The sequence below is a fragment of the Mustelus asterias genome, chromosome 1, assembly GCF_964213995.1.
Source record: "Mustelus asterias chromosome 1, sMusAst1.hap1.1, whole genome shotgun sequence".
Lineage (NCBI taxonomy): Eukaryota > Metazoa > Chordata > Chondrichthyes > Carcharhiniformes > Triakidae > Mustelus > Mustelus asterias.
Window position 1 is genome coordinate 18,117,252 of NC_135801.1, and position 26,071 is coordinate 18,143,322.

Consider the following 26,071-nt stretch of genomic DNA (forward strand, 5'->3'; position numbering starts at 1 on the left):
TTTAAATTAAACACACAATAAGTGAAACACTTGCTCTGCACATGATATGCATATTATGCTGAGTAAGTGCATGAAATTGTTGAGAATTAAATCAGGCCCAGCAAACATTTTATTCATTCTCAGGCTATAGGTGCCATTGGCACGATTGACATTTATTGCTCTCCCTAGTGTTTTTGAGAATTGGAAGCTAAAAGTCAACCATGCTGCTGTGAGTTTGGAATCTCAAAGGCCTGACCAGGTAAGCATGGCAGGATTCTTCTTTTGAAAGGACCTAGTAACCAGTTTAGTTTTATAGTCCAAAGGCTTCATGGTCATTTTGACCAAATTTTTCATTTTCAGATTTTTTTTAAACTACCATATTTAAGGAATTTGAATGGGAAGACCATGGGTGAAGCAACTGAGGACATTCCCTGAAAACTCCTGTGTTTAATGTTCTGGGGCTGTGATGACTGGGCACTGACGACCACAACCACTTTTCTTGTATCGGGTATAGCTCCAGGCACTGGGGGATTTTTCTCTGAGACAAAGAGCTTCAACTCACTAATCAGTGATCAACACTGAAATCATGCTTCAAGTGAATTTGTTTCCTCTACAAAAGTAGTAGTTGCCCTCCTTTCTCACTAGTGGCCTGAGTGAATCATAGCAATGAAGTGCTAGGTGGACAGAATAGTGTTCGTCCTAAATACATATTTTATTCATCCTGGATCTACTATGAAGAGAAGGGTCACCCAGCAACCACTGTAGAATTCAACGTGAAAACTGTGTATTTATGAAGAGGTGAGTGAACTATGGTGTTTTATTTAGATTGTACTCCAAAAATGTGATTTTGGGTAATGTCTAAATTAAACAATTTGTATTTGTACTGTGCTTTTACTGTAATAAAACATTCCAAGCTACTTCACACAGGCATTATAAAACGCAATATGGTATTGTATCAATAAGGAGATTATTAGGGCAGATTACCAAACACTTGGTCAAAGAAATAGGTTTTAAGGAGCTTCTTAAAGGTAGCGAGGTTGAGATTTAGGGAGGGTTCTCCAGAGCTTAGGGCCTATGCAACTGAAGGTACGGCCACTAACACGGCAGCAATTAAAATCGGAGGTGCTCAAGAGGCCACAATTAGGAGCACTGCAGATACAGAGGGTTATACAAATGACAAATGTACAAATACAGGATCTTAAGGTTAGGGACGAGCCAGGCTATGGAGGGATTTAAAAACAGAAAAGAGATTTTTTAAGATCCAGCTGCTGTTTAATCAGAAGCCAGTGAAGGTCAATGGGCACAAGGATGATGGATGAATGGGATTTAGTGAGGATTAGGGCACCAGAGTTTAGGATGACCTTGAGTTTGTTTATTAGATTAAAAGTCTATAAAGTTCTCTTTTTTAATCATTCGTGGGACATGGGCATTTCTGGCTGACCAGCATTTAAAGTTTATTTATTAATCACAAGTAGGCTTAAACACTGCCATGAAGTTACTGTGAGAATCCCCTAGTTGCCACACTCCAGCGCCTGTTTGGGTACACTGAGGGAGAATTTAGCATGGCCAATGGACCTAACCAGCACGTCTTTCGGACTGTGGGAGGAAATCCACGCAGACACGGGGAGAACATGCAGACTCCGCACAGACAGTGACCCGAGCCGGGAATCGAATCCGGGTCCCTGGAGCTGTGAGGCAGCAGTGCTAACCACTGTGCCACCGTGCCATCCTTATTGCCCATCCCCTAGTTGCCCTTGAGAAGGTGATAGTGAACTGCCTTCTTGAATCTTATTTGGGGCTATGAGGGAATTATGCTTTCCTCATCATCGATACTAAGAAAAAAAACACAATCATTACCTGCTTCTTTCTGAGCTCATGTAACAGGTAAGGTGCACAGCCCACAGCAGTGGACCTATGTAAGTGCTGAATAGTGTAAGGAAGACTGCTGGCAGTTCCACATAGTTCTCAAAACCCACAAAGCCAGCTGATATATCCACTGTTGCAAAGCTATTTGAATTCCCCTGTGGAGAACATAAGGGTTTGATGAAATTCAAGTTTTTGCACATCTGATTTCTAAGTCACCTCTCCAATATTATAGACAGCTATAAGTGACAAAAAATAAGCATCATAAAATAATAAAATATTCCATCTGACCATCCAAAAATGAAAGACAGTTATGCACACACGAGCATCAAGAATAAGGAGTCATCAGTTCCAAAATTCAACTGTTGGGAATAACAAAATAAACAAAACTACTAAATACAGCTGAGTTTTCTCTTGCAGTATTAAACCCAAGATGGCACAAGTCCATTGGAAATGCTGTAGACTTTCAATACACTGAAATATACTGCTTGATTTTCATCACATGCCTCTAGTGCGGAGGAGGCCATTTGGTGCATCCAGTCTGCACTGACTCTTCAAAACAGCATTCCACCCAGGCCCAAACACTTCCATCCTGTCCCCATAACTCCATGCATTTACCATGGCTCATCCACCCAACCTGCACACCTTTGGACACCAAGGGGCAATCTAGCATGGACAATCTACCTAACCTGCACATCATAGAAATCATAGAAACCCTACAGTGCAGAAACAGGCCATTTGGCCCATCGGGCCTGCACCGACCACAATCACACCCAGGCCCTACCCCCATATCCCTACATATTTACCCATTAATCCCTCTAACCTACGCATCTCAGGACAGTAAGGGGCAATTTTTTAGCATGGCCAATCAACCTAACCCGCACATCTTTGGACTGTGGGAGGAAACTGGAGCACCCGGAGGAAACCCACGCAGTCACAGGAAGAACAAGTAAACTCCACACAGTCACACACACAAGGGCGAAATCAAACCCATGAGGCAGCAGTGCTAATTTCTGTGGCATTACTCAGATTTGAAAAGTTGATTAGTGGACAGTGCAATATCTTAATGTGGTGAATTTCTACAGCCACTGCAGGTGCATTTGGAGACTGGGGAGGGGATGCTGGTAAAATTAAACAAGTGGCCAGTCCGCCGCTTCCTGCCACTCCTGTTCCCCACATTATGGGGGTGATGGTTAAGGCATAAGGCAGTCCTCTGACCCATTGGCCAAATGAGGCCCTTGAGCACTCAGATAATGGCCACTTAGAGGATCTCATTCCACCTCTGCCACTATAAATTGTGCGACTGTGAAAGGTGATCAGTTTGGCAGGTGTTATTGCATGGGCTAAAGACTTTTTGTGACTCCCCTCTGAAACCAATCCTCCACACCACCCCCAAGCAGGGGGGTCTCCAATCCCTGCCTGACCAAAATACCCAGGCTTGACCAAAATACTCAGGGAGACACCTGAAGTTCTTTGTGGGATTCCTTGTCGTGGTCACAACTGTGTTCAGATTGGCCAGCGGCTGTCTGGAGTCCCTGCAGTGCAGGGTGCAAGTCCTACTTTCAACCTAGAGGGGAGGGGGTCGCGAGGAATATTTCCCTCCACCTCCACTGTTAAATTCAGCCCCAGGCATATATATGTAAAGAAATCATAGTCACAATCTGCTCAAATACATCACTGAGTTTGACATGTTTGAATTTTGATGTCTGACCATTATAATAAGAGTTGGTGATTTTCTCAATGTGAAGGTTAGTTCGTGGTTAGTTCCCTGTTTTAGGGCGGCACGGTGGCACAGTGAGGCATTGCTGCCTCACAGCGCCAGGGACCCGGGTTCAATTCCGGCCTCGGGTCGCTGTCTGTAGAGTTTGCACATTCTCCCCGTGTCTGTGTGGGTTTCCTCCGGGTGCTCCGGTTTCCTCCCACAGTCCAAAGATGTGCAGGATAGGTTGATTGGCCATGCTAAATTGACCCTAGTGTCAGGGGATTAGCAGGGTAAATATGTGGGGTTGCGGGGATAGGGTCTGGGTGGGATTGTGGTCGGTGCAGACTCGATGGGCCGAATGGCCTTCTTCTGTACTGTAGGGATTCTATCCTATGAATCAGGTGCAATATAAAACAAATAAAAGGAAATCTGGTAAAGCAGATGGATAAATATTGGTATATTAACAAAACTGAGTGCAGACCCGAGAAACTCTAATCTGCAAGAGTTGGGCGAGTACTGTTAGGAACAGAAGAACTGGATTCTTCAATACAACCTTCAAGTTCATGATTCCATTGTGTATCAAATGAATAGAGTTTCCAGAGTTTGCTGACAACAGCATCTTAGAAACATCAGCTCAGACATTCAAGGCCTCTATTGCTGTGCAGCTGGATTAGAAGGTTAGTTCCCCGTTTTTTTTTGTGTAGCTTCAATTTCTTTCCAAATACATTTATCTGTTTTACTGGCTTAAGACTGACAAGGCCATGAAACCTACGCCCACAGGTATTTTGGAACCCTGAGCTGATGCAAGTTAAGAAAAATCAAGAATAACGGGGCACAACTCAGAAATGTCTATTAACATCCTGTGGCAGCACTAATATATTGAACCCTGAAGTCACTATGCTTGGTAGAACATGGTGGCAGTGGGGGGTGAATATGATCCTGGACAATGTTAGAGAGGCCATGCTACGTGAGATCGTGTTCAGTTTCCAGTTTGTATTGAGGTCTCTTACTTTCTGGTTAAATGACAATAAATAAGCAGCACCTGCCACATGTCTGGTTATCCCAGACCTCCAGGGAACTTCACAGCTGATACAAGCTTTCATAATAGAAGACAGTTTTCTGCTCTGTGTGTAGTTTATAATCTGATGAACAGTTTATCTTACAACCATACATTTACCTTTTTCTGAAGGCACAAGTAGAAAGACCATTCATGTTATGTCTAGCAGTGCATTACGGGCGTAGATAAGTGATGGCCACCCACTGAAGCAAATCTTTGGAATGCGGAGCTGATGCTAAAGATCATGGCAAAATTATGATTTAATGGCCTTCAGCAGAAGGTATAAAACTGTACTGTTGTCACACAAGGTTAGAGGGAGATTTAGAATTGGTCATTCTATTACTCAGCTCAGTAGGAATGCAGGTACTGCATCAAGTTTTCAATCCTTGTGTGTTGTCTATTATTTCCTCGAATAAATGCATAAGTGAAAAATCACATCTTAAACTCTCATTCCTGATGCAGATGCGATCATAGAATCCCTACAGTGCAGAAAGAGACCATTCGGCCCATCGAACCTGCACCGACAACAATCCCACCCAGGCCCGATCCCCATATCCCCTTGTATTTACCCTAGCTAGTCCACCTGACACTAAGGGGCAATTTACCCTGACCAATCAACCTCACCCGCACATCTTTGGAGTGTGGGAGGAAATCCACGCAGACATGGGGAGAATGTGCAACTTCCACACAGACAGTTACCCGAGGCCGGAATTGAACCCAGGTCCCTGGTGCTGTGAGGCAGCAGTGCCGACCAATGTGCCACCGTGCCACCCCAGATTTGTTTTGGGCTCATAATTTTCTTGTTGCCAGAGACATCTGAAGCCATCAAGTGTCATGTCTTTTCACAACATGGTCAGAAGTGGTGTAAAGCTCAGCCTCTCAATGGCCCATTTTTCACCTGGTCATCCTGTGGTGGGATGGAGTTGACTTGTAGATGGGACAAAGTTCTTGCCCTGGATACTATGGAATTGCATGTCATTTCTGTAACTCAAACTGAAACAGGCTGCCCAACTCATCCATGTTGGTGTTTTATGTTCCACATGAGCAGTAGTTTCAATCCCACATTGGCCTGCATTTTTCAGGAGGCCTCGGGGACACATCCCTTCCGACTCCAACTGCCCGTAACCAATTTACGCTTCACTGAGGGTCGATTGGCTGCAGGTGAGACTTCCACCCGTCACCCAGGCGGACGTCCCGCCTCAGAGAGAGCTGCCCACCAATCATTTTGGCTGGCAGTTCTCCAGTCCCTGCAATGGACAGGAGAGGAATTATACCAATTTGCCTGAGAATAAGTGCCAGAGTCGCAGGACAAGGTAAGTGCAAGAGGTCCCAGGTCGGTGAGGATAGGGAAAGCCCATGGGGAGGGGGGAGGAGGAGGGGGGGGTTTACCAACCAGAATGGCAGTCAGGGTCTGTGAGGTGAGAAGTAGGAAGTCCCAGAAGTCCCCTTTAGGGGGTGGGCACTCCCAGTAAGAAGGGGAATTTTGACCTTCAGATGGAGGTGTCATCACACCCCCAAATCTAACTTTGATTCTTTTTGGTCTTTCCTCAGAGGTTCCTCACAGAAGTTCTCTGATCCCACCAGCCTAAAAATTGAGGCTAGGTGGCAAATGGTCCTGAAATGGCCATGTTGACTGGTATTGAGGAATGTACAAAAGTCACAAGGCTGGACACTAAAAAATCTTCATATCTGATTGATGTTGACAAGCAGCCAGCAATATTTTAATCAGGTCAGGACAACTCACTGAAAGGAGAAAATAAAAGCCTTAAAGAAGAGGTTGCTTTAGAGTTATAGAAGAGTTATTGAATCCCGACAGTACAGGAGGAGGCCATTCGGCCCATCAAGTCTGTATTAATCACAATCCCACCCTGGCCCTATTCCCGTAACCCCACGCATTTACCCTGCTAAATCCCCCTGACACCAGGGCCAATCCACCTTACCCACACATCTTTGGAGTGTGGGAGGAAACCGGAGCACCCGAGGGAACCCACGCAGACACGGGGAGAACGTGCAAACTCCACACAGACAGTGACCCAAGCCGGGAATCGAACCCGGGTCCCTGGCACTATGAGGCAGCAGTGCTAACCATGTCGCCCTTTTTTCTCTTAAAAGTCTGAGGTCACATACTGACCAACTCAAGAACAGCTTCTTCCCTGTTGCCATCAGACTTTTGAATGGACCTAGCTTATGGAGTTTAGTGCGATTAGTTTTGAATTTCTCAATTGGGATTGGCAATAGTTCCCAAGTGTGCTAATGGTTCAAAAACCCTGTAGTTAGTTAATGCATTGTTGTCATCTTAATGGGTTTAAACAGCTTAAAAATCTTAATCCTTTTTGCTGGAAATTAAACTTCAGAATTAAACAATGCTTAACAAAAGCGAAGTAATAGAGATACCTGAAAGTAAAATGAGGCCTGGGCAAACCAGTAATAGATGATGGTAATTTGTGCAGCATCATAATCCAATAGCCTCCATATAAATCTGGTCAATAACATTTGAACCATGAGGGTGAACAGCAACACGGGCAAGTTGTGAGGGCGGAGAAGCAATGCAGCCAAGAGCACCAGTCCATTGTACATTTCCCAGAGTCCCCTACTGTTTGTCGTCGTGTCTGGGGAAGCGAATGCAGATTTCAACAGGTCTTTGACTCCCGTAAAAAGAATGCCAAGGATGAACACGTAAACAAAACGGGCTTCAGTAATTCCCCTAACAAAAACAAAATAAAAATGATCACATTTGAACCGTAAGAATCACTGAACCGTACGTCATAGTAAGTAATTCAGCCCATTGATGGGCTAAACGGCCTCCTTCTGAGCTGTAAATGATTGACTGTGTGTCTGAGTCTGCACTAGCTCTTCTGAAGCAACCCAGTTACACCCACTCTCCAAGCTCTTTCCCCATATCCCTGCAATTTTTTTTCTCCAACTATTTATTTGTTTCTACCAGCCTAAAAAGCAGTGCATTCCTATCCTAACCAGTGTGTAGTTCTTCCTCATGTTGCCTCTGGTTCCCTTGCCAATTGTTTCCAATTTGTGCTGTCTCCTTATCAATCTTTAGCCATTGAAAACAGTCTCTCTCCATTTATGTAAGGCTTTCGTGATTTTAAACTTCTTGAGTGAGACAGAGGGTCCAAAGCAATACAGTTTGTACAACACAGCTGCATGAAGCACAACCTTATGTGATTAACAGCACAGGAATAACAGTTACAACTCATGGGCTGGGACCGTCCACAATCATCGCCAGGTTACCACTTCACTCAAACCTTACCCCACCTTGACACTGCTCTGCATTTCTTGCTGGGTCAACTTTAGCAGAAATGCAGAGTGCAGCATCCCTCCGAGAGCTCCATTGCAACGCTGTAGAATTAGGGGGAAGACAGGACACCCTCCCACCCTTTTTGCCGCACTAGCTGCCATTTGGTAAGTTTAAACATTTAGTCTGAATATTAATGAATAGGTGAATGGATCAATGTTAGTGAATGGGTGAGTAAGTGAATAGGTAGAGTGGCAGGGTGGGTAGGTGGATCAGGTGTGGGTAGGGTGGTTGGTGGATGTGGTGGCAGGCAAACAAGGTGGTAGGTTGGTTGGGGGGGGGGGGGGGGGGGGCAGTTCAGTCCAGTGGGCTCAAGGGGTTGAGGCATTAGTCAGAGGAGTCAGTATGAATGATTGGGGGGGCGGTCAGTTGTGTAGTTACCCAGGAGTTAGACTAGACTTTTTTCTGTCTAACAATTTCCCTGTAACTATCCAGTAAGTACATCAAAACTGTCTGAAGTCCCTGAACTATTGCTGAGTCAGAAACATTTGTGGAGGCTTCCGGTGAGCAGGGAAATTGTCCATCTAAAGTATAAACTTCCCAAGCAATTCCTACATCAGTTTGTGCATCAGGACTGCCACAGTGTTCCAACACGCATCTTAGGTCTAGTGTCTGACAAGTTGGAAGATTTGGGTCATGGGTGCTCTTTTCAAGCCCCACCCCACTCCCTTCACACGAGCTAGTTAAGTCAGAACAGCTACAAAGAATGAAACGGCCATTGGTGAGTTAATTTTTCTGGTCGGCTGGAGGCCCAACGCATGTTTAGGAATTTTCTCTATTGTGAAAACATGAGGAATTAACCCAAGTAGAGTGTCAACTGTCCAGTCTGGCGTGCATACTCTCTCACTTCACTTATCCAAATCGAGAGAGTTCAGGTACAGCTTGAAAAAGCAACAGCTTAGAAATATACAATCAGCAAAGGAATTTAACTAGCCTGATACCCTACAGAATACCAGCACAGAGGACGGAAACATGTTCTACTGCCTATCCAGCCAGCAACCACTTACCCATTATGATCCTGGATATCTGGAACAGAGTAGGAAGAATCAGTTCCCAATAACATTTCCATTAATGAGCCAGAATTTGGTTGATTCAAATGCCCCATTAACTAAAACCAGATTGCTTTATGCCCCAAGACGTTCACCATTTCTGTAAGGTTTGCCCAGAGTCAAGAGATTTAACTGTACATAAGAATTAGGAGCAGGAGTTGGCCATCTGGCCCCTCGAGCCTGCTTCACCATTCAATAAGATCATGGCTGATGCATGTACTCAGCTCCACTCACCCGCCCGCTCACCATAACCCTTAATTCCTTTACTGTTCAAAACTTTATCTATCCTTGCCTTAAAAACATTCAATGAGGTAGCCTCGACTGCTTCACCAGGCAGGGAATTCCACAGATTCACGACCCTTTGGGTGAAGAAGTTCCTCCTCAACTCAGTCCTAAATCTGCTCCCCCTTATTTTGAGGCCATGCCCCCTAGTTCTAGTGTCGCCTGCTTCTATCTTATATATTCCCTTCATAATCTTATATGTTTCTATAAGATCTCCCCTCATTCTTCTGAATTCCAGTGAGTATAGTCCCAGTCTACTCAGTCTCTCCTCATAAGCCAACCCTCTGAACTCTGGAATCAACCTAGTGAATCTCCTCTGCGTTGCTGCTCTTGATATATTGCACATGCCTTACAGTATCAAACCACGGTGTGGTATTGTATGAAAGAATATTGCTGAAAGAGTATTGTTGTATTGCATTGCTGAAAATGTTGCGCTTTAAAAGAGACATTAAAACTCAAGACACAAAAACAGAAAATGCTGGAGAAACTCAGCATCTCTGACAATATCTGTAGAGAGAATAGAGCCAATGTTTCGAGTCTGGATGACCCTTCGTTACTCTGGCAAAGGATCATCCAGACTCAAAACGTTGGCTCTATTCTCTCTCCACAGATACTGTCAGAGCTGCTGAGTTTCTCCAGCATTTTCTGTTTTTGTTTCAGATTCCAGCAACTGCAGTATTTTGCCTTTACATTACACTTTCCAGCTGCCTGTTCTGATAGATATTCAAAGCCATCTGAAGACAAGCAACAACTTTTCCCGGGCTAGTATTCCCACAACCAATACCATCAAAACATTAGATTAACTGAAGAACGTTGAACATTGCTGATGCAATTTCCTACAAACTAGTCACTTTGATTTTAAAATGTTTTACTGTGCAAAGCAGTACTTCAACTCATTCATACAGGAACTCTTGAAACAAAGAGAGAAAAGGCCATTCAGCCCATCAATCATGTTCCATGAACAGCCACATTTAATTATTCAATTACTCTTTCCACCAAGATGATTATCTATGAATGATTATCCAACATGTCTAATGTATCTAATATTGTGAACTTGGGTTTTTCTTTAAATTTAAACTTTAAATTGCTATGTTAAACTGAACAAATGTGACACATTCTTTAGACAGGTTATCAAAGTACTTACTTTGAAATATCATGTTTATCTGGCTTCCACGGAAATGTTACATTGCCAATGGCTGCACGATAGCAGTAAATTCCCACCAGCCCTAGTGCCAGTGCTGCTTTGGATACAGAGGAACATGTCCTCTGAACCAAAATAAAGATCAAAAAGAGGAATATTGCTGTCAGTATGGAGAGTTCAATTCTATGACTGGAACTGCAAAGAAAAAGACACAAAATTATTAACCTATCAACATCGTAAAACAAGTCATCAGCAGAGCAGCACGGAATGGCAGCTATGAATTTTATGCTCAAGTCCAGGGGTGAACACTGAACCTTGTGCCTCAGAGGCGAGTGTGCTATCAACTGAGCTATGGCTGACACTGTGATATAAAATATTGAAATCAAAGGCCAAGGAAGAATCAAGATACAATATTGTGTGTGTCTACCTTGTCAGCCAATGGCCAAAGTCTGGTTCGTGAGCCCATTTGATGCCAGTCTGGTTCAGGCAGCGGAGTACTCGACAAAATATGAGGATAACCCAGGGGCACAATAAGGCCAACCACCTTTCACAGCTTCCATCTGATCTTAAATAAGCTTTGGATTTATCGTCTTCTTGGTCACAATAGGAAGTTCCGAGTAAGCCTTGGATCGTGGTTTGCGGTTCACTGCGGTCTTCTGGGCTCCTGTCCTGTTTGAGTTTCCCTTTGGGGTCAGTGGCTGCAAAATATTTCCTGCAGACATCTTGAAAGAGCACTAACAGAAGCGTGTTGAGCAGAAAGTACCAGGTTTGATGCTCTTCTTCAATAAAACTGCTGGAACCCAGGCTCAGAGTATGTCCAAAAGTCCCAAGCAATAGAAGCAGATCTAGCTCAGACCAGCTGGAATCAATTGCTGCATAACTCTGTCAGGAAAAGGAATCACACAAGACTAGTTAATCAGAACTTACTTAACAGTAAACTTTCCATGGATTTATTCAACAATTGTCACTGATTTTTACACTAACCTAAAATAGCAGAAATCAGAAAAGAATCAGTCAATCTCAGCAAATTTCAGTCAATCTAAAATTTTTTTAATTCATTCGTGGGACATGTGCATCACTGGCTAGCCAGCATTTATTGCCCACCCCCAGTTACCCTTGCTCGCAGGGCAGTTGAGAGTCAGCCACATTGCTGTGGCTCTGGAGTCACATGTAGGCCAGACCAGGTAAGGACAGCAGATTTCCTTCCCTAAAGGACATTAATGAACCAGATGGGTTTTTCTGACAATCGACAATGGTCTCATGGTCATCAGTAGATTCTTAATTCCAGATTTTTAAAAATTGAATTCAAATTCCATCCGCCGTGGCGGGATTCAAACCCGGATCCTCAGAACATTAGCTGAGTTTCTGGATTAATAATCTAGCGATAACACCACTGGGCCATCGCCTCCCCCCTAAAATAGAATAACAGCAGGAACAGTAGCTAATGAGATGGAAAGAGCTAAACCATGGGAACTGAGTTCATTCAATGGCTGATGTGTAACACATTGCCTGATTATGCTTTTCACATACAAATAACTGCCTTATTACTGACCCAAAACATTCATGCCACTAACTCAAGTATATGCAGCACCAGAAAGGAATGTTGGACTACTTATTGCAACTAAGAGTGAATGCTCAAATGTAATGAAAGCAAAAATGTTACCCAGGCAGCTCTGGAGGAGGTTTTAACTAATCAAAAAACAAAACAAAATTCCAACACCAACGCAGAGCATTCAACCCAACCAGGCATTTAGCCTTCACATGAGCAAATAATTCCAATTATATTTACCACTCCTGTTCACCTCTCCCTTCAACCCCTTTTTTAGCCATCAACCCCAATCTGAGCGGATTTTCACAGTAACTTCGTTGCAGTGTTAATTTAAGCCTAATTGTGACACTAATAAATAAACTTTAAACATGGAAGTTGACTTCATTTCTGCTTCCACCATTAACCCTGGCAGTAAATTCCACAGCTACTTCTCTTGCTCAACAGTTCTTCAGTTGAACCTTGTGCCTTAGGCCCCTTTTTCTAAACCTCTCAGATAAGAAAGAAAAACTTGCATTTATCATAGAGTCATAGAATCCTACAGTGCACAAGGAGGCCATTCGGCCCATCGGGTCTGCACCGAGCATGATCCCACCCAGGCCCAATCCCCTTAACCTCATGCATTTACCCTAGCGAGTTCCCCTGACACAAAGGGGCAATTTAGTCTGGCTAATCCACCTAACCCGCACATCTTTCGACTGTGGGAGGAAACCAGAGCACCTGGAGGAAACCCACGCAGACACGGGGAGAACATGCAAACTCCACACAGACAGTGACCCAAGCCACAAATCGAACCCAGGTCCCTGGAGCTGTGAGGCAGCAGTGCTAACCACTCTGCCACCCTGCATCTACATACCCTCTTTAGTATTCCATGATTTTAAATTTTAGTATTCCATTATTGGTGGCTTAACAGAAAATGCAAAAGGAAATGTAAAATTCTTGGAATGTTCTGTTTTTGTATTTCCCCATGCCAGGCAAAATTCTAGTGAATCCACGCTACACCCTCTTTAAAGGCTCATTACACTTCTCATAAAGCCCAGTAATCTGCACAGCACTCTGAAATCTTAAGATTTCATCCAACTTGTGATAAAACCCAGAATTTGTTTTAGTAGACTTATCAATCAACAGAGTACTCGACAAAATATGAGGATATTTTAATATCCTGTGACCTCTATTTCCAAATATTTCTGCTCTTCCACATGATGGAGCTTACTTTTAGTCACAGGATGGATGATATTGGAATAGTGTAGGATAGATGGGCTTTAGATTGGTTTCACTGGTCGGCGCAACATCGAGGGCCGAAGGGCCTGTACTGCACTGTTATGTTCTATGTATAGTTATCACTGCTTTTTAAAAAAAACTAAGATGTATCACCTCATAAAGAGTTCCATCTGCTGCCTTTTAACCCATTCACTTACCTCATCACTATCTATCTGACAACTCCTTTGATCTTTTAAAGAATTAACGATAACTCTATAACACCACACCCTTTAGGGTTATATGATGTGCAACAACTGCAGAGGTGGGGCAACATAAAATTAAAGCAACCTGGAAAAGCAAGTCCATTCATGAGTTACAAGTCACTTCCCTCTGCACACTGCCATTTTATGGCTTGGGATAAAATATGTGCTCACCAAATCTAAACATTTGCAGTTGCTATCTTTGCAAAGTTTAGGAGAATTTTAGCTCCAGGTGCTCGTATTATCTTGAGAAGAACTTGTCTATAAACAAGCACAGTTTATAAACTATATAAGTCTATAAACATATACAGTCCTTTGCATAAAGTCTAAATCTCAATTTAAGTATAATTGCTGATATTTTTCTCCACCCTCTGATTCATTTCAACATTAGTGACTCACTTTATGTTGCGGCTTCCCATTTGCAAAACGCTTCCAAAGAGTTGAAAGGAGCACACACTGCAGGGCAGATATCAGTACAATCACTGTCGCAACAAGTAGCCAGGAGATGTTACAAAAATAGCAAGATGTTTTCAGCGATGTACATACAACAACGTGAATAGCTGCGAACATCAGACACAGCAGATAAAACAGGAGGGAGTAGAATGGTGATGACACCGACACTTCAAATTCAGCAGTGCTGCCCAGTGCCTCTGGAGTACTTAATATCAGAAGGAAAATAACCTAAAAATATAAAAAAGCATTTGTTACATATCAATAGATTTACCATTTAAAGACAGAAATTAAAGCAAATTTCTATTAATACGTTAATCATGCTTTTGGTATCAAATGGTCGCCTGCATTTCTGGAGCTTATAAACTTCTATCTTGAATAGAAATGCACAGCTGCAGATGAGAGTTGAGGTGGTGCAGATCTGATCTCTCAGTAAGCTGCTCAGTAAAGGTTCGCGATTCTTTAAATAATTGCACTAAATAATTTGCACATTTTCCAGAATGAGGCTTGAAAGAATGTTGGAAGCAGATTCAATCACAACTCTCCAAAGGCAATTTGACGTACGTTTGAAAAGGAAATGATTTTTAAAATTAATTTGTGGGACATGGGCATCACTGGCTGGCCAGCATTTATTGTCCATCCCTAGTTGCCCTCGGGAAGGTGGTGGTGAGCTGCCTTCTTGAATCGCTGCAGTCCACATGCTGTGTGTTGACTCACAATGCCATTAGGGAGGGAATTCCAGGATTTTGACCCAGCGACTGTGAAGGAATGGCGATATATTTCCAAGTCAAGATGGTGAGTGACTTGGAGGGGAACTTGCAGGTGGTGGTTTTCCCATGTATCTGCTGCCCTTGTCCTTCTAGATGGAAGTGATTGTGGGTTTGGAAAGTGCTGGCTAAGGATCTTTGGTGAATTGCTGAATCTTGTAGATAGAATACACTGCTGCTATTGAACATTGGTGATGGAGGGTGGTGATTGTACTGATATTTGCCCTGTTTGTGTATGTGGTGCCGAATAAGCGGGCTGCTTTGTCCTAGATGGCATCAAGCTTCTTGAGTGTTGTTGGACCTGCACCCATCCAGGCAAGTGGGGAGTATTCCATCAAATGATTGCAAAGCTTTGGAGAAAACAGCTATTTCAAATAGGCACCTCTTGTGCTGCAAGATTCTATGATTCTAATGTTTGTTTTAACATTTGCAATCAAATTTTCAAGTGATGCATTCTACATCATTGCATCATGTGGTTTCCTTTTTATTGGCAACATGGCAGCCATTTTGATTACAACTGTATGACCAGTACATCTGTTTTGACTGGTGTTGGTTTGAGGGAGAAAAGTTGACTGAAGCATAGGGAGAACTCCCAGCTGCTCATAGAGGTTTACAGCATGAAAACAGGCCCTTCGGCCCAACTGTCCAAGCCGCCCTTTTTTTTAAAAACCCCTAAGCTAATCCCAATTGCCCGCATTTGGCCCATATCCCTCTGTACCCATGTAACTATCTAAATACTTTTTAAAAGACAAAATTGTACCCGTCTCTACTACTACCTCTGGCAGCTTGTTCCAGGCACTCACCACCCTCTGTGTGAAATGGTTGCCCCTCTGGACACTTTTGTATCTCTCCCTTCACCTTAAACCTATGCCCTCTAGTTTTAGACTCCCCTACCTTTGGGAAAAGATATTGACTATCAAGCTGATCTATGCCCCTCATTATTTTATAGACCTCTATAAGATCACCCCTCAGCCTTCTACACTCCAGAGAAAAAAGTCCCAGTCTATCCAGCCTCTCCTTACAACTCAATCCATCAAGTCCCGGTAGTATTCTAGTAAATCTTTTCTGTACTCTTTCTAGTTTAATAATATCCTTTCTATAACAGGGTGACCAGAATTGCACACAGTATTCCAAGTGTGGCCTTACCAATGTCTTGTACAACTTCAACAAGACGTCCCAACTCCTGTATTCAATGTTCTGACCGATGAAACCAAGCATGCCGAATGCCTTCTTCACCACCCTGTCCACCTGTGACTCCACTTTCAAGGAGCTATGAACATGTACTCCTAGATCTCTTTGTTCTGTAACACTCCTCAATGCCCTACCATTAACTGAGTAAGTCTTGCCCTGGTTCAATCTACCAAAATGCATCACCTCGCAATTGTCTAAATTAACCTCCATCTGCCATTCGTCAGCCCACTGGCCCAATTGATCAAGATCCCGTTGCAATTGGAGATAACTTTCTTCATTGTCCACTATGCCACCAATCTTGGTGTCATCTGCAAACTTACTAACCATGCCTCCTATATTCTCATCCAAATCATTAATAAGCATTAATAGCTCTGTGGATAATGTCACAAGACCTTCAATGCCTACAGCACAGATATGTGAGGTATTAGCTTAACATCTCATTTGGAAAATGGTGTTCACTTGAATCGTGCTGAAGTATTGGTCCGTATTACGTGCTCAAATCCCAAAAGCGGGGTTTGAAGCTACAGACTTGTGACTACAATGTGAAAGAGTATTAAAAAATTGCATCCCCTCCCCCACCACCAACTATCCTCCAATTATTTTGCCAATTATCTTAAATCTGTGCCCTCTGGTTACTGATCCTCTTACCAGTGGCAATAGTTTCTCCCCATCTATTCTACAAAAACATGTGTTAATTCTAAATACCGTCATAATTCTTTCCACTACTATTATGGGCAGCACGGTAGCACAGTGGTTAGCACTGCTGCCTCACAGCTCCAAGGATCTGGGTTCGATTCCCGGCTTGGGTCACTGTCTGTGTGGAGTTTGCACGTTCTCCCCGTGTCTGCGTGGGTTTCCTCCAGGTGCTCCGCTTTCCTCCCACAGTCCAAAGATGTGCGGGTTACGTTGATTGGCCATGGAAAATTGCCCCTTAGTGTCCTAGGATGTGTAGGTTAGAGGGATTAGTGGGGTAAATGTGTGGGGTAGTGGGGATAAGGCCAAGGTGGGATTGTTGTCGGTGCAGACTCGATGGGCCGAATGGCTTCCTTCTGCACTTTGGGTTTCTATGATTCTTTCTATGATTAAATTGCCCGTTAACCTCTGAGAACAGTCCGAGCTCCTGCAGTCTCATCAATGGTACCCTTAAAGGAAATGGTCTATGCAACCTCTCCAAACTTTTGAAATATGTGCATTTTGCATTCACATGCAATCAAATATTATGAAAGAGGATGTAAACAGGCTTTTCTGCATAAACCAAAAGCCTAATGCTTCATTCAGGGGTGAGTTCTGGATACTTACAAAGTGGCCTTTACCAGTGGTGCACTGCCAGCACAGAAAGAGTCCACGCACAATGAGAGACTGTCAAACTGATGCTTTGCAATCCCACCATCCTCTCTCTATACCATATAATACTGTCAACAACCAAATATGGGGAACAGGGAAGGGGTAAAGAAAATAAGTCAATATTGTGCAGTAGCTCCTACCTCCACCACAATAATTGTTCCCACAATCATTGAGTACATATCATACTGTGCCACAATTTTGGAAAGTGAGGAACTCATGAACTTCAAGGCATCCAAATACTGCCTCAACACCTTCTTTCCTATGTTTGCAAGAGTCTCCGAAGTATTACCTTCCAAGTAAAGTTTGATCCAGGAACCGTGAGATTTTTGTGCTATTCCAAACATTTCGTACCCAGAATCTGTAAACAGCAAAAATGTTTAACTAGGCTGAGGCAAGTTACCAAAATAAGAGTAGTCAACAACCTCAGTTTCCTGTAATAAGAAGTTATGGCCAAATGAAGGGGCTAACCACTCCTGTCCTGCAAGGAAAAAAACTTCACAGCTAGAAAGCCTGAGGGTAACCTTAGTGGATGCTGATGTGCCGATCTCTAAAAGCAGGCACAGTTCCAATCTAGAGATACAAAATTTCCCACCCAAACTCTTTGTTCTCATCTATCAACCAACTCACAGGCCAGGATTTTAAGGCCCCGCCACAGTGTGTGCATGTGGCCACCCCACAGTGAATGCGGCAGGCCATTTACTTTAGCGGGATTGTAATAGCTGAGGGCGCAACCCCTGAAGGTGGGCCGATGGAACTCAGAAATGCGAAACAGCCACAATTGGAGGAACACAAAGCTTCTGAAGTGTGTCGGAGGTTAGAGATTCCGGAATGCTGAGGAAATGGAGGAATTTTGAATGCAAGGGTGGTGTCCTGGCTGAGATGGGATGGAAAATAAATACTTGTCAACGTCAACCGGACTACTCTAATTTTTTTTAAATATTCAAGGCTTTACATGACACATAGCACAGGAATTTTAAACCATCAGAGACGCAATACCTGTAAGGAGATGTTAATGCTCTCTGTGACTGCAGACTATCGAATTTCAGAGAAATGCATGTCCTTTTTGCATTTCTAAGGCAGAATTCCAGCCCCAAAGAGAGTGGGTGGGATTTTCTGGCTTGCCCCAAGATCAGAAATTCCTGCCCGAGGTCAACGGATCTTTGCATGGTCTGTGTCCCGCCCGCTACGATTCCCGTGGCGGACGGGACGGGAAAATTCCACCCAGTGCGTCTGTTCCAACCAGCTACAGAAAAATACAGTTAATTATAACTCCTAGTATCCCGAGATGATGTTAATGGCCTAACTGTTACCTACTGCAAAGCACAATGGATTCCAGGAGCCTCATTTAGGTCAACCTGAAACCAGTGAAACATGACCATGAGTTAGCGGAGACTGGGGTACAAATGCAACAAACCAGTGGAAGGATGCATGACTTTACAAACCTATCCTAATGTGTCCTCACTGATAGTGGACAAAAAACAATTATCAGGACAAAAGGAGGGTGAGTGTCTTAATAATGCTTTCTAAGAAAAGTTCAATATTTTGATCTGACAATATTAGAGCACATAGCAGTAAAGTGAACTGGAAAACATTTATGACAAATTACCCAGCACCTCCAGTGGCATTTAAATAAACCTTCCCACCTTTAGAAATTGCTGTGAGACCCTGGGCTCGTCCAAAATTCAATGTGGTGCTTATTGTCTGACATTACCTTTTTGATATGCCGGAATACTCTCTTCAACCAGCTTACTAAGCTGGTATCCGTTAAGATGCAAATATCTAAGTCGTTCCCTTAAAGATCTTTCCTCAAGGACAGTTAGGATGAGACGCCCCAAATTATTCCGTGGAATAGGCAAACCAAGTCCCAACGCCAAAGTGGAAGTCAGGTCTGTCTGCTCCACGTATTCAGAAACAACGAAGGAATCTGGAAGTTAGATAAGTAAAATTAAACAAACATTTTATCCAGTATCTAAAAATTGTAATGTTGCGCAACAATCAAATTCCACCTTCATTCTGGATGGTGAGATGCTCTTCCCTAGGGTAGAAAAGTCAAGTACCAGGGGACATAGGTTTAAAGTGTGTGGGGAAAAGTTTAGAGATATGTGAGGCAACTTTTTTTATACAGACAGTGGTGAATGGCTGGAATGCGCTGCCCGGAGAGGTGGTGGGAGCAGGCAGAATAGTGGCATTTAAGGGGCATCTAGAGGAATACATGAATAGGATGGGAATGGAAGGTTATGGACTCTGTTAGTGCATATAGTTTTAGTTTAAGCAGGCATCATGATTGGCACAGGCTTGGAGGGCCGAAGGGCCTGTTCCTGTCCTGTACTGTTCTTTGCTCTCTAACTCTGATCAGCAAAACTACGTAATAGAATCCTTCATGAGCCAGGTTTACGATTTATGAGGAATAATCAGTGATGTTTTTCAATAATTCAATATAACGTGTCCTCAGTTAAAGCTTTGGCTCATTTCCAGATGATACCGGCAGAATCATTAGAATGACTGTTATAAAACAGGATATTTAAAGGCTGTTCTGAAACATTCCTTAATGGAGTTATACCCTACTTGTCTGTTGGAACATAACAGTAAGAAGTCTCACAACACCAGGTTAAAGTCCAACAGGTTTATTTGGTACCAAACGCCACTAGCAAATAAACCTGTTGGACTTTAACCTGGTGTTGTGAGACTTCTTACTGTGTTTACCCCAGTCCAACGCCGGCATCTCCACATCGGAACATAGCAGTGCCAGCATGAGACAACCTGGAAGCAGAGATCTTTTGCAAAAAGTTTCTTTCCAAGCATCAACTGACCCACAAAATGGGGAAAACTTCCTTTATTACACTTAACCCATGACATGAAAATTCTAAATTGTCCTCAATGAGGCTGCTGCATATTTTCCAATTTTCTGTGTTGTTCATTGTAAGTTTATTAGGTGATCAACCAGAATACTAATTGTTAAAATCTAACTTTGTTATTAGAAGCTAACATCTAACTTTATTAGGACTTGTCTTGGTAAGATGATAAAGTAGGAAACTTAGAAGTAGGGCACAGTGTAGAAAATATGCCAAGATAGTGGGAGTCGATGTCAAGATTTGCTACTTACTGTAGCAAAAGCCATTTAAGGCTGCTTGTGTAAGAATGGAATGAACTTCTACGAGACAAGAAAGAATGGGCTGTAAAAGCCTTGAGATACAGAGGTAAATACAAAGGGCGTTATGTAAATTTGAAGAGCCACACAAACTCTTTCTGTTTGTTCAAGGAAAGCATAATCACCACGAGGCAAAAAGTGATTGGGGAGAAGGGACGGGTTAATTCGATAACAGCCAGGATAAATGAGGGCCTCCTGATCAGATTCAGATTCACATGGTGGGGAATTCGAGAAAACAAGACAAGAACAAACAAGGGACAAAGGGACAGAAAGGGGAAAAAAAACAAAGAGCCTTAAGACCAAAAGCTGAAAGAAGAGCTCATTGTGCGTACTCCACCTAATCATAATACAGTAAATATATAGAGCACGTGTGAGTCACTATTAGAGTTTATTGCGACCGTTTGCCTGAAAATTTAATAAACTCGTTCTGCTTTTATTTCATTAAAGTAGTCTGGTGACTAAACCTTCTGCCAGAACGATTTCCATAACAATTAGGGGCACTAAAGCCAACATTGTTGTCCTACTGATAACTTGGTTCCGGTTAGCCAAATGATGAAGACTAGAATGCAGTGCAAGCTGTATTGCAGGTGGCTCCCACACTTCCTTCCTACAATGTTCTGCTGGATTTATAAGCTCTTACATTTAAACAGTGCAGTGAGTTCAACCCTACAAAACATTGCTTGGCTGCACCCTCTTCTGGAATGGGAGGGTGTAGTTCCAAGTCCCATTCCAAATGTGTACATTAGTAAAATGTAGAACGAAGAGGCGGCACGGTAGCACAGTGGTTAGCACTGCCGCTTCACAGCTCCAGGGACCTGGGTTCGATTCCCGGCTTGGGTCACTGTCTGTGTGGAGTTTGCACATTCTCCTCGTGTCTGCGTGGGTTTCCTCCGGGTGCCCCGGTTTCCTCCCACAGTCCAAAGATGTGTGGGTTAGGTTGATTGGCCATGTTAAAATTGCCCCTTAGTGTCCTGAAATGCGTAGGTTAGAGGGATTAGTGGGTAAAATATGTAGGGATATGGGGGTAGGGCCTGGGTGGGATTGTGGTCGGTGCAGACTCGATGGGCCGAATGGCCTCTTTCTGTACTGTAGGGTTTCTATGATTTCTATGATAAAAAGAAGTTACTGAAGGTCCATCAAATCATGCTTGGCAAATGAGTTGGGCTAAAAAGGACAAATTGAACACAAATCAGAACAATAATATTAAGATCATCAGAAAAGCACAATGTAGTATACGTGCCTGCAATCAATTCTTTTCCGACTATGTTCACTGTTTAAATGGGTTTGATATCAGGCTTGACTTACAAAGGACCTGAATGAACTGGATACAATACAGGGTTTAAAGATGACTCGATCATTTCAGTTTATACAATTTGAGAGAAATCATTTATCCTATCATTCTACATTTGGTTTGAATCCAGGAGGTATTAACTTCAATGGAAAATCATAAAAACATAGAATCATAGAAACCCTACAGTGCAGAAGGAGGCCATTCGGCCCATCGAGTCTGCACCAACCACAATCCCACCCAGGCCCCATTCACATAACCCCTCATATTTACCCTGCTAATCCCCCTGACACTAAGGGTCAATTTAGCATGGGCAATCAACCCAACCCGCACATCTTTGGATTGTGGGAGGAAACCGGAGCACCCGGAGGAAACCCACGCAGACACGGGGAGAACACGCCATCTCCACACAGTGACCCCAGGCCAGAATTGAACCCAGGTCCCTTGCGCTGTGAGGCAGCAGCGCTAACCACTGTGCCACCATGCTGCCCTCAAAATGATTGAGGAACACAAAAGAAAAATAAGTGCTTGCTCCATGTGGGCAGGTAACACAGATAATACTCATTGTCTCTTTCAAAGAAACTCCCTTCACTGTACACTTGTCAATATAACTACTGTACTAATGCAAGAAAATAACTAAACAGGAGGGATAATTGCGGAGGTAGTCTGAATGAGGAAGGTTAAAAAAGTGACAAAGAGATTGGTTGCTTGCTTGTTAAAATGGTGCTTTTGCCTCTGGGTTCAAATGAAATGCAGAATGATGGGATGAATGTTTATTCTCAAACTACATAAATGTAAAGACAACATGAACTGAGATAGTCCAACAGATATATGTTCTCAGTATAAAACAGGCATCAATTCAGCTTGACAGCTCCACTCTGAACTCTAAAATGGAAGAGCTAAGGTTAGGTGATGCTTAAAATTTAAAGTTTATTTATTAGTCACAAACAAGGCTTACAGTAACATTGCAATGAAGTTACTGTGAAATTCCCCTAGCCGCCACACTCTGGCACCTGTTTGGGTCAATGTACCTAACCAGCACATCTTTCAGACTGTGGGAGGAAACCAGAGCACCCAGAGGAAACCCACGCAGACATGGGGAGAATGTGCAGACTCCGCACAGACAGTGACCCAAGCCGGGAATCGAACCCAGGTCCCTGGCGCTATGAGACAGCAGTGCTAACCACTGTGCCACCGTGCCGCCCTGCTTGTCTGACTGGATGCAAGGATAGATCATTCATATTTTTATTTAGCAAAACTATCAATCACAAAGTACACAATTAAATGTAAATAAATGGTGATAATCTTGCTAATTATTGTTGAAATATTTTACTTTCATTCACAATCTCAGCCATGCTAAGGAACAATCATAGCTTGAATGATGTTTTAAAAAGTTCATTCTAAAAGAGAAATACTGGAACGGCTCCCGCAACTAAAGATCGACAATAATGCATAACGTACTAAAGCAGTATTGTTGTAATGGTCAAAGCTTCTTTCTGTTCCTCACCTTTCTTTCTGAAAGCTGGACTGATCAAAACCAATGGAGTGTTCACTTCATGATTTGAAGATCCTCCGTGACTGCCTGTATCTGACATTCCATGATCCCCACACAATATCAACAAACTAGGCAGAGAGGTTTCACCTTCCTGTAAATTGCCAGCCAAGAAAAGCACATGCATTAATACCAATACACTGAGTATAATTTGCAACTCATTTCAAATACAAATTAATTGAAAAATATGCAATGCTCCTAATGTTTTCAAGTGGAAATATATTCCACAACTGATTCCTTCATGAATGCATAATCTCCTACTACAGATTCACATCAAAGACGAGGAAAGCCCATTACAGAGCAGATTTGTGAAGACTGCAGGATCTCCAGAAGGGAACTGGTTGGAGGGAGAGAAAGAATGAGAGCTAGAGGGAAAATGATGGGTGGGCAAGAAAGGAGGATGCATACATTAAGAAGCTTCATAATTTAACCCAATAAGTCTTGCTATCTTTCTGGTGAATCTGTGATCCATCTCCTCCAGAGTTGGTATATCTTCGATCATGGTTGATGCCCAAAATGAAACAGTGGCTCTGACCAAGGTTCTATACAACTGAAGGAGCGCTTTCTCACTTCTGAATTCCAACCCCCTTGCAGATAAAGGCCAATGGTTTTAGTCATTTTAACATCAGTGAGACTTCTACAGATACTCTACAAACCTTAGACAGTAGTTCTGCATGAATCTTCTGAACAATGTTATCCATTTCACTAAGCTTTGGTCCCACCAGATGACTATTTGGTCCAGCCAGATGGCCAATATGATCTAATCCAAGGTAATGTAAGATTAGTAAATCCCAGTCATCTCTTTTTAACACTGTGTCCAAGTGCCTTGTTACATTTTCATCCACCTGTTCAGAAAAGATACACATTCATTTATTTAAAAAAGCAAGGAATATGAATTCCAAATACAACCTACTGCAGGTAGTGTTTTGTTTTGACTGTTATTTAAAGGTTAGTTTTCACTGATACCTATGGTTTAGTTACAAAATTTGTTCTGTGTTGAAAACATCTATGCCAAAAAGGACTTTCAGATGCTGGAAATTTGAACACAATAATCAAGCAAATGAAATAAATAAACTAGTTTACATGAACAGAGTTAACTTTCATTTATGCAACACTTTTTGCATCCTCAGAATGTCTCAAAGTGATTTACAGCCAATGCATTATATTAGAAGTGCAAATCTCTGCCATGTACTCAAATACAGTAAGAGTTTTAACAATGCCAGGTTAAAGTCCAACAGGTTTATTTGGTAGCAAATGCCATTAGCTTTCGGAGCGCTGCACCTTTGTCAGATGGAGGAGAAATCTGCTCTCAAACAGGGCACAGAGACACAAAATCAAGTTACAGAATACTGATTAGAATGCGAATCTCTACAGCCAACCACGTCTTAAAGATACAGACAATGTGAGTGGAGGGAGCATTAAGCACAGGTTAGAGATGTGTATTGTCTCCAGACAGGACAGCCAGTGAGATTCTGCAAGTCCAGGAGGCAAGCTGTGGGGGTTACTGATAGTGTGACATAAACCCAACATCCCGGTTTAGGCCACCCTGTGTGCGGACTTCTGTATTCCGTAACTTGATTTTGTGTCTCTGTGCCCTGTTTGAGAGCAGATTTCCACTCCATCTGACGAAGGAGCAGCGCTCCGAAAGCTAATGACATTTGCTACCAAATAAACCTGTTGGACTTTAACCTGTTGTTAAAACTCTTACTGTGTTTACCCCAGTCCAACGCCGGCATCTCCACATCATGTACTCAAATATACAGGCAATTTGCACAATGTCCAACAAAGATCAAATGACAAATTAAATTATTTTTGTCATGACAAAGGGATGAATGACAAATTAAATTATTTTTGTGGGGTTTGTTGAGAGATCAGTGTTGCCCAGGGCAATCTCCTATTCTTCCTCAAATATAAATTAGGATTTTCTAAATGCAGTTATAAGAAATAGGAGTAGGCCACGCAGTCCATCAAGCCTGCTTTCCTTTGTACTACAGCATTCTACAGTCTCCTTCAATTTGAATCATATTCTGCTTTTCTTTCCTTCCAGCTAAACTAAAAAACCTAACATTTCCCATGTTATACTCCCATCTGCTAATTTTTCCCCTATCTCTATCCCTTTGCAGACTGTGTCTCCTCTTCACAATTTTGATTTGATTTATTATTATCACGAGTATTAGTAAACAGTGAAAAGTATTGTTTCTTGTGCGCTATACAGACAAAGCATAATGTACACAGAGAAGGAAAGGAGATGGTGCGGAATGTAGTGTTACAGTTATAGTTAGGATGTAGAAAAAGATCAACTTAATGTGAGGTAGATTGATTCAAAAGTCGGATGACAGCAGGGAAGAAGCTGTTCTTGTGTCAGTTGGTACATGTCCTCAGACTTTTGTATCTTTTCCCCGACGGAAGAGAGTATGTCCAGGGTGCGTGAGGTCCTTAATTATGCTGGCTGCTTTTCCGAGGCACCGGGAAGCGTAGGCAGTGTCAATTTGCTTTTCTACCGACCTTTGTACCATCAATAAAATTGGCTACAATACAATCTGTCCCTTCATCCAAGTCATTAACACAGATTATAAATAGTTCAGGTCCTGGCACTGATCCCTGCAGCATTCCACTAGTTACAGCTCGCCAATCTTAAAATGACCCATTTATCCCGACTCTCTTGTTTTCTGTTAGTTAACCAATCTTCTATCCATGTTCATATATCCCTCACAACAGCATGTGCTCTTATCTTGTGCAGTAGCCTTTTATGTAGCACCTTATTAAATGTCTTTTGGAAATCAATCGACTGGCTCCCCTTTATCCACCCTGCTTCTCATCTCCTCAAAGAACTCTTAATAAATTTGTTAAACATCATTTCCCTTTCACAAAATCATGTTTACTCTGCCTGATTGTATGATTTTCTAAATGTCCTTCCAATACCTCCTGAATAACGGACGATA

The 26,071-nt window shown here is 42.6% G+C and overlaps 1 protein-coding gene across 5 annotated transcripts in view; it reads right to left on the reverse strand.

Moving 5' to 3' along the window:
• The window catches only part of pigg (phosphatidylinositol glycan anchor biosynthesis class G (EMM blood group)), a 35,316-nt gene that overhangs the window by 2,440 nt on the left and 6,805 nt on the right, over nt 1-26,071 (reverse strand). For 3 of the 5 annotated variants that reach the window (XM_078210072.1, XM_078210082.1, XM_078210087.1), the window contains 9 exons: nt 23,786-23,974; nt 23,085-23,223; nt 18,853-19,065; nt 17,282-17,499; nt 13,789-14,070; nt 10,811-11,265; nt 10,387-10,578; nt 6,996-7,305; nt 1,837-2,000 (listed from right to left, as the gene is read on the reverse strand). In XM_078210072.1, coding sequence (XP_078066198.1) covers nt 1,837-2,000; nt 6,996-7,305; nt 10,387-10,578; nt 10,811-11,265; nt 13,789-14,070; nt 17,282-17,499; nt 18,853-19,065; nt 23,085-23,223; nt 23,786-23,974 — 2,162 coding nt within the window. Of the gene's footprint in view, nt 1-1,836; nt 2,001-6,995; nt 7,306-10,386; nt 10,579-10,810; nt 11,266-13,788; nt 14,071-17,096; nt 17,210-17,281; nt 17,500-18,852; nt 19,066-23,084; nt 23,224-23,785; nt 23,975-26,071 lie in introns of those variants that run through there. The other 2 variants (XR_013497502.1, XM_078210098.1) reach the window with 2 other exon arrangements.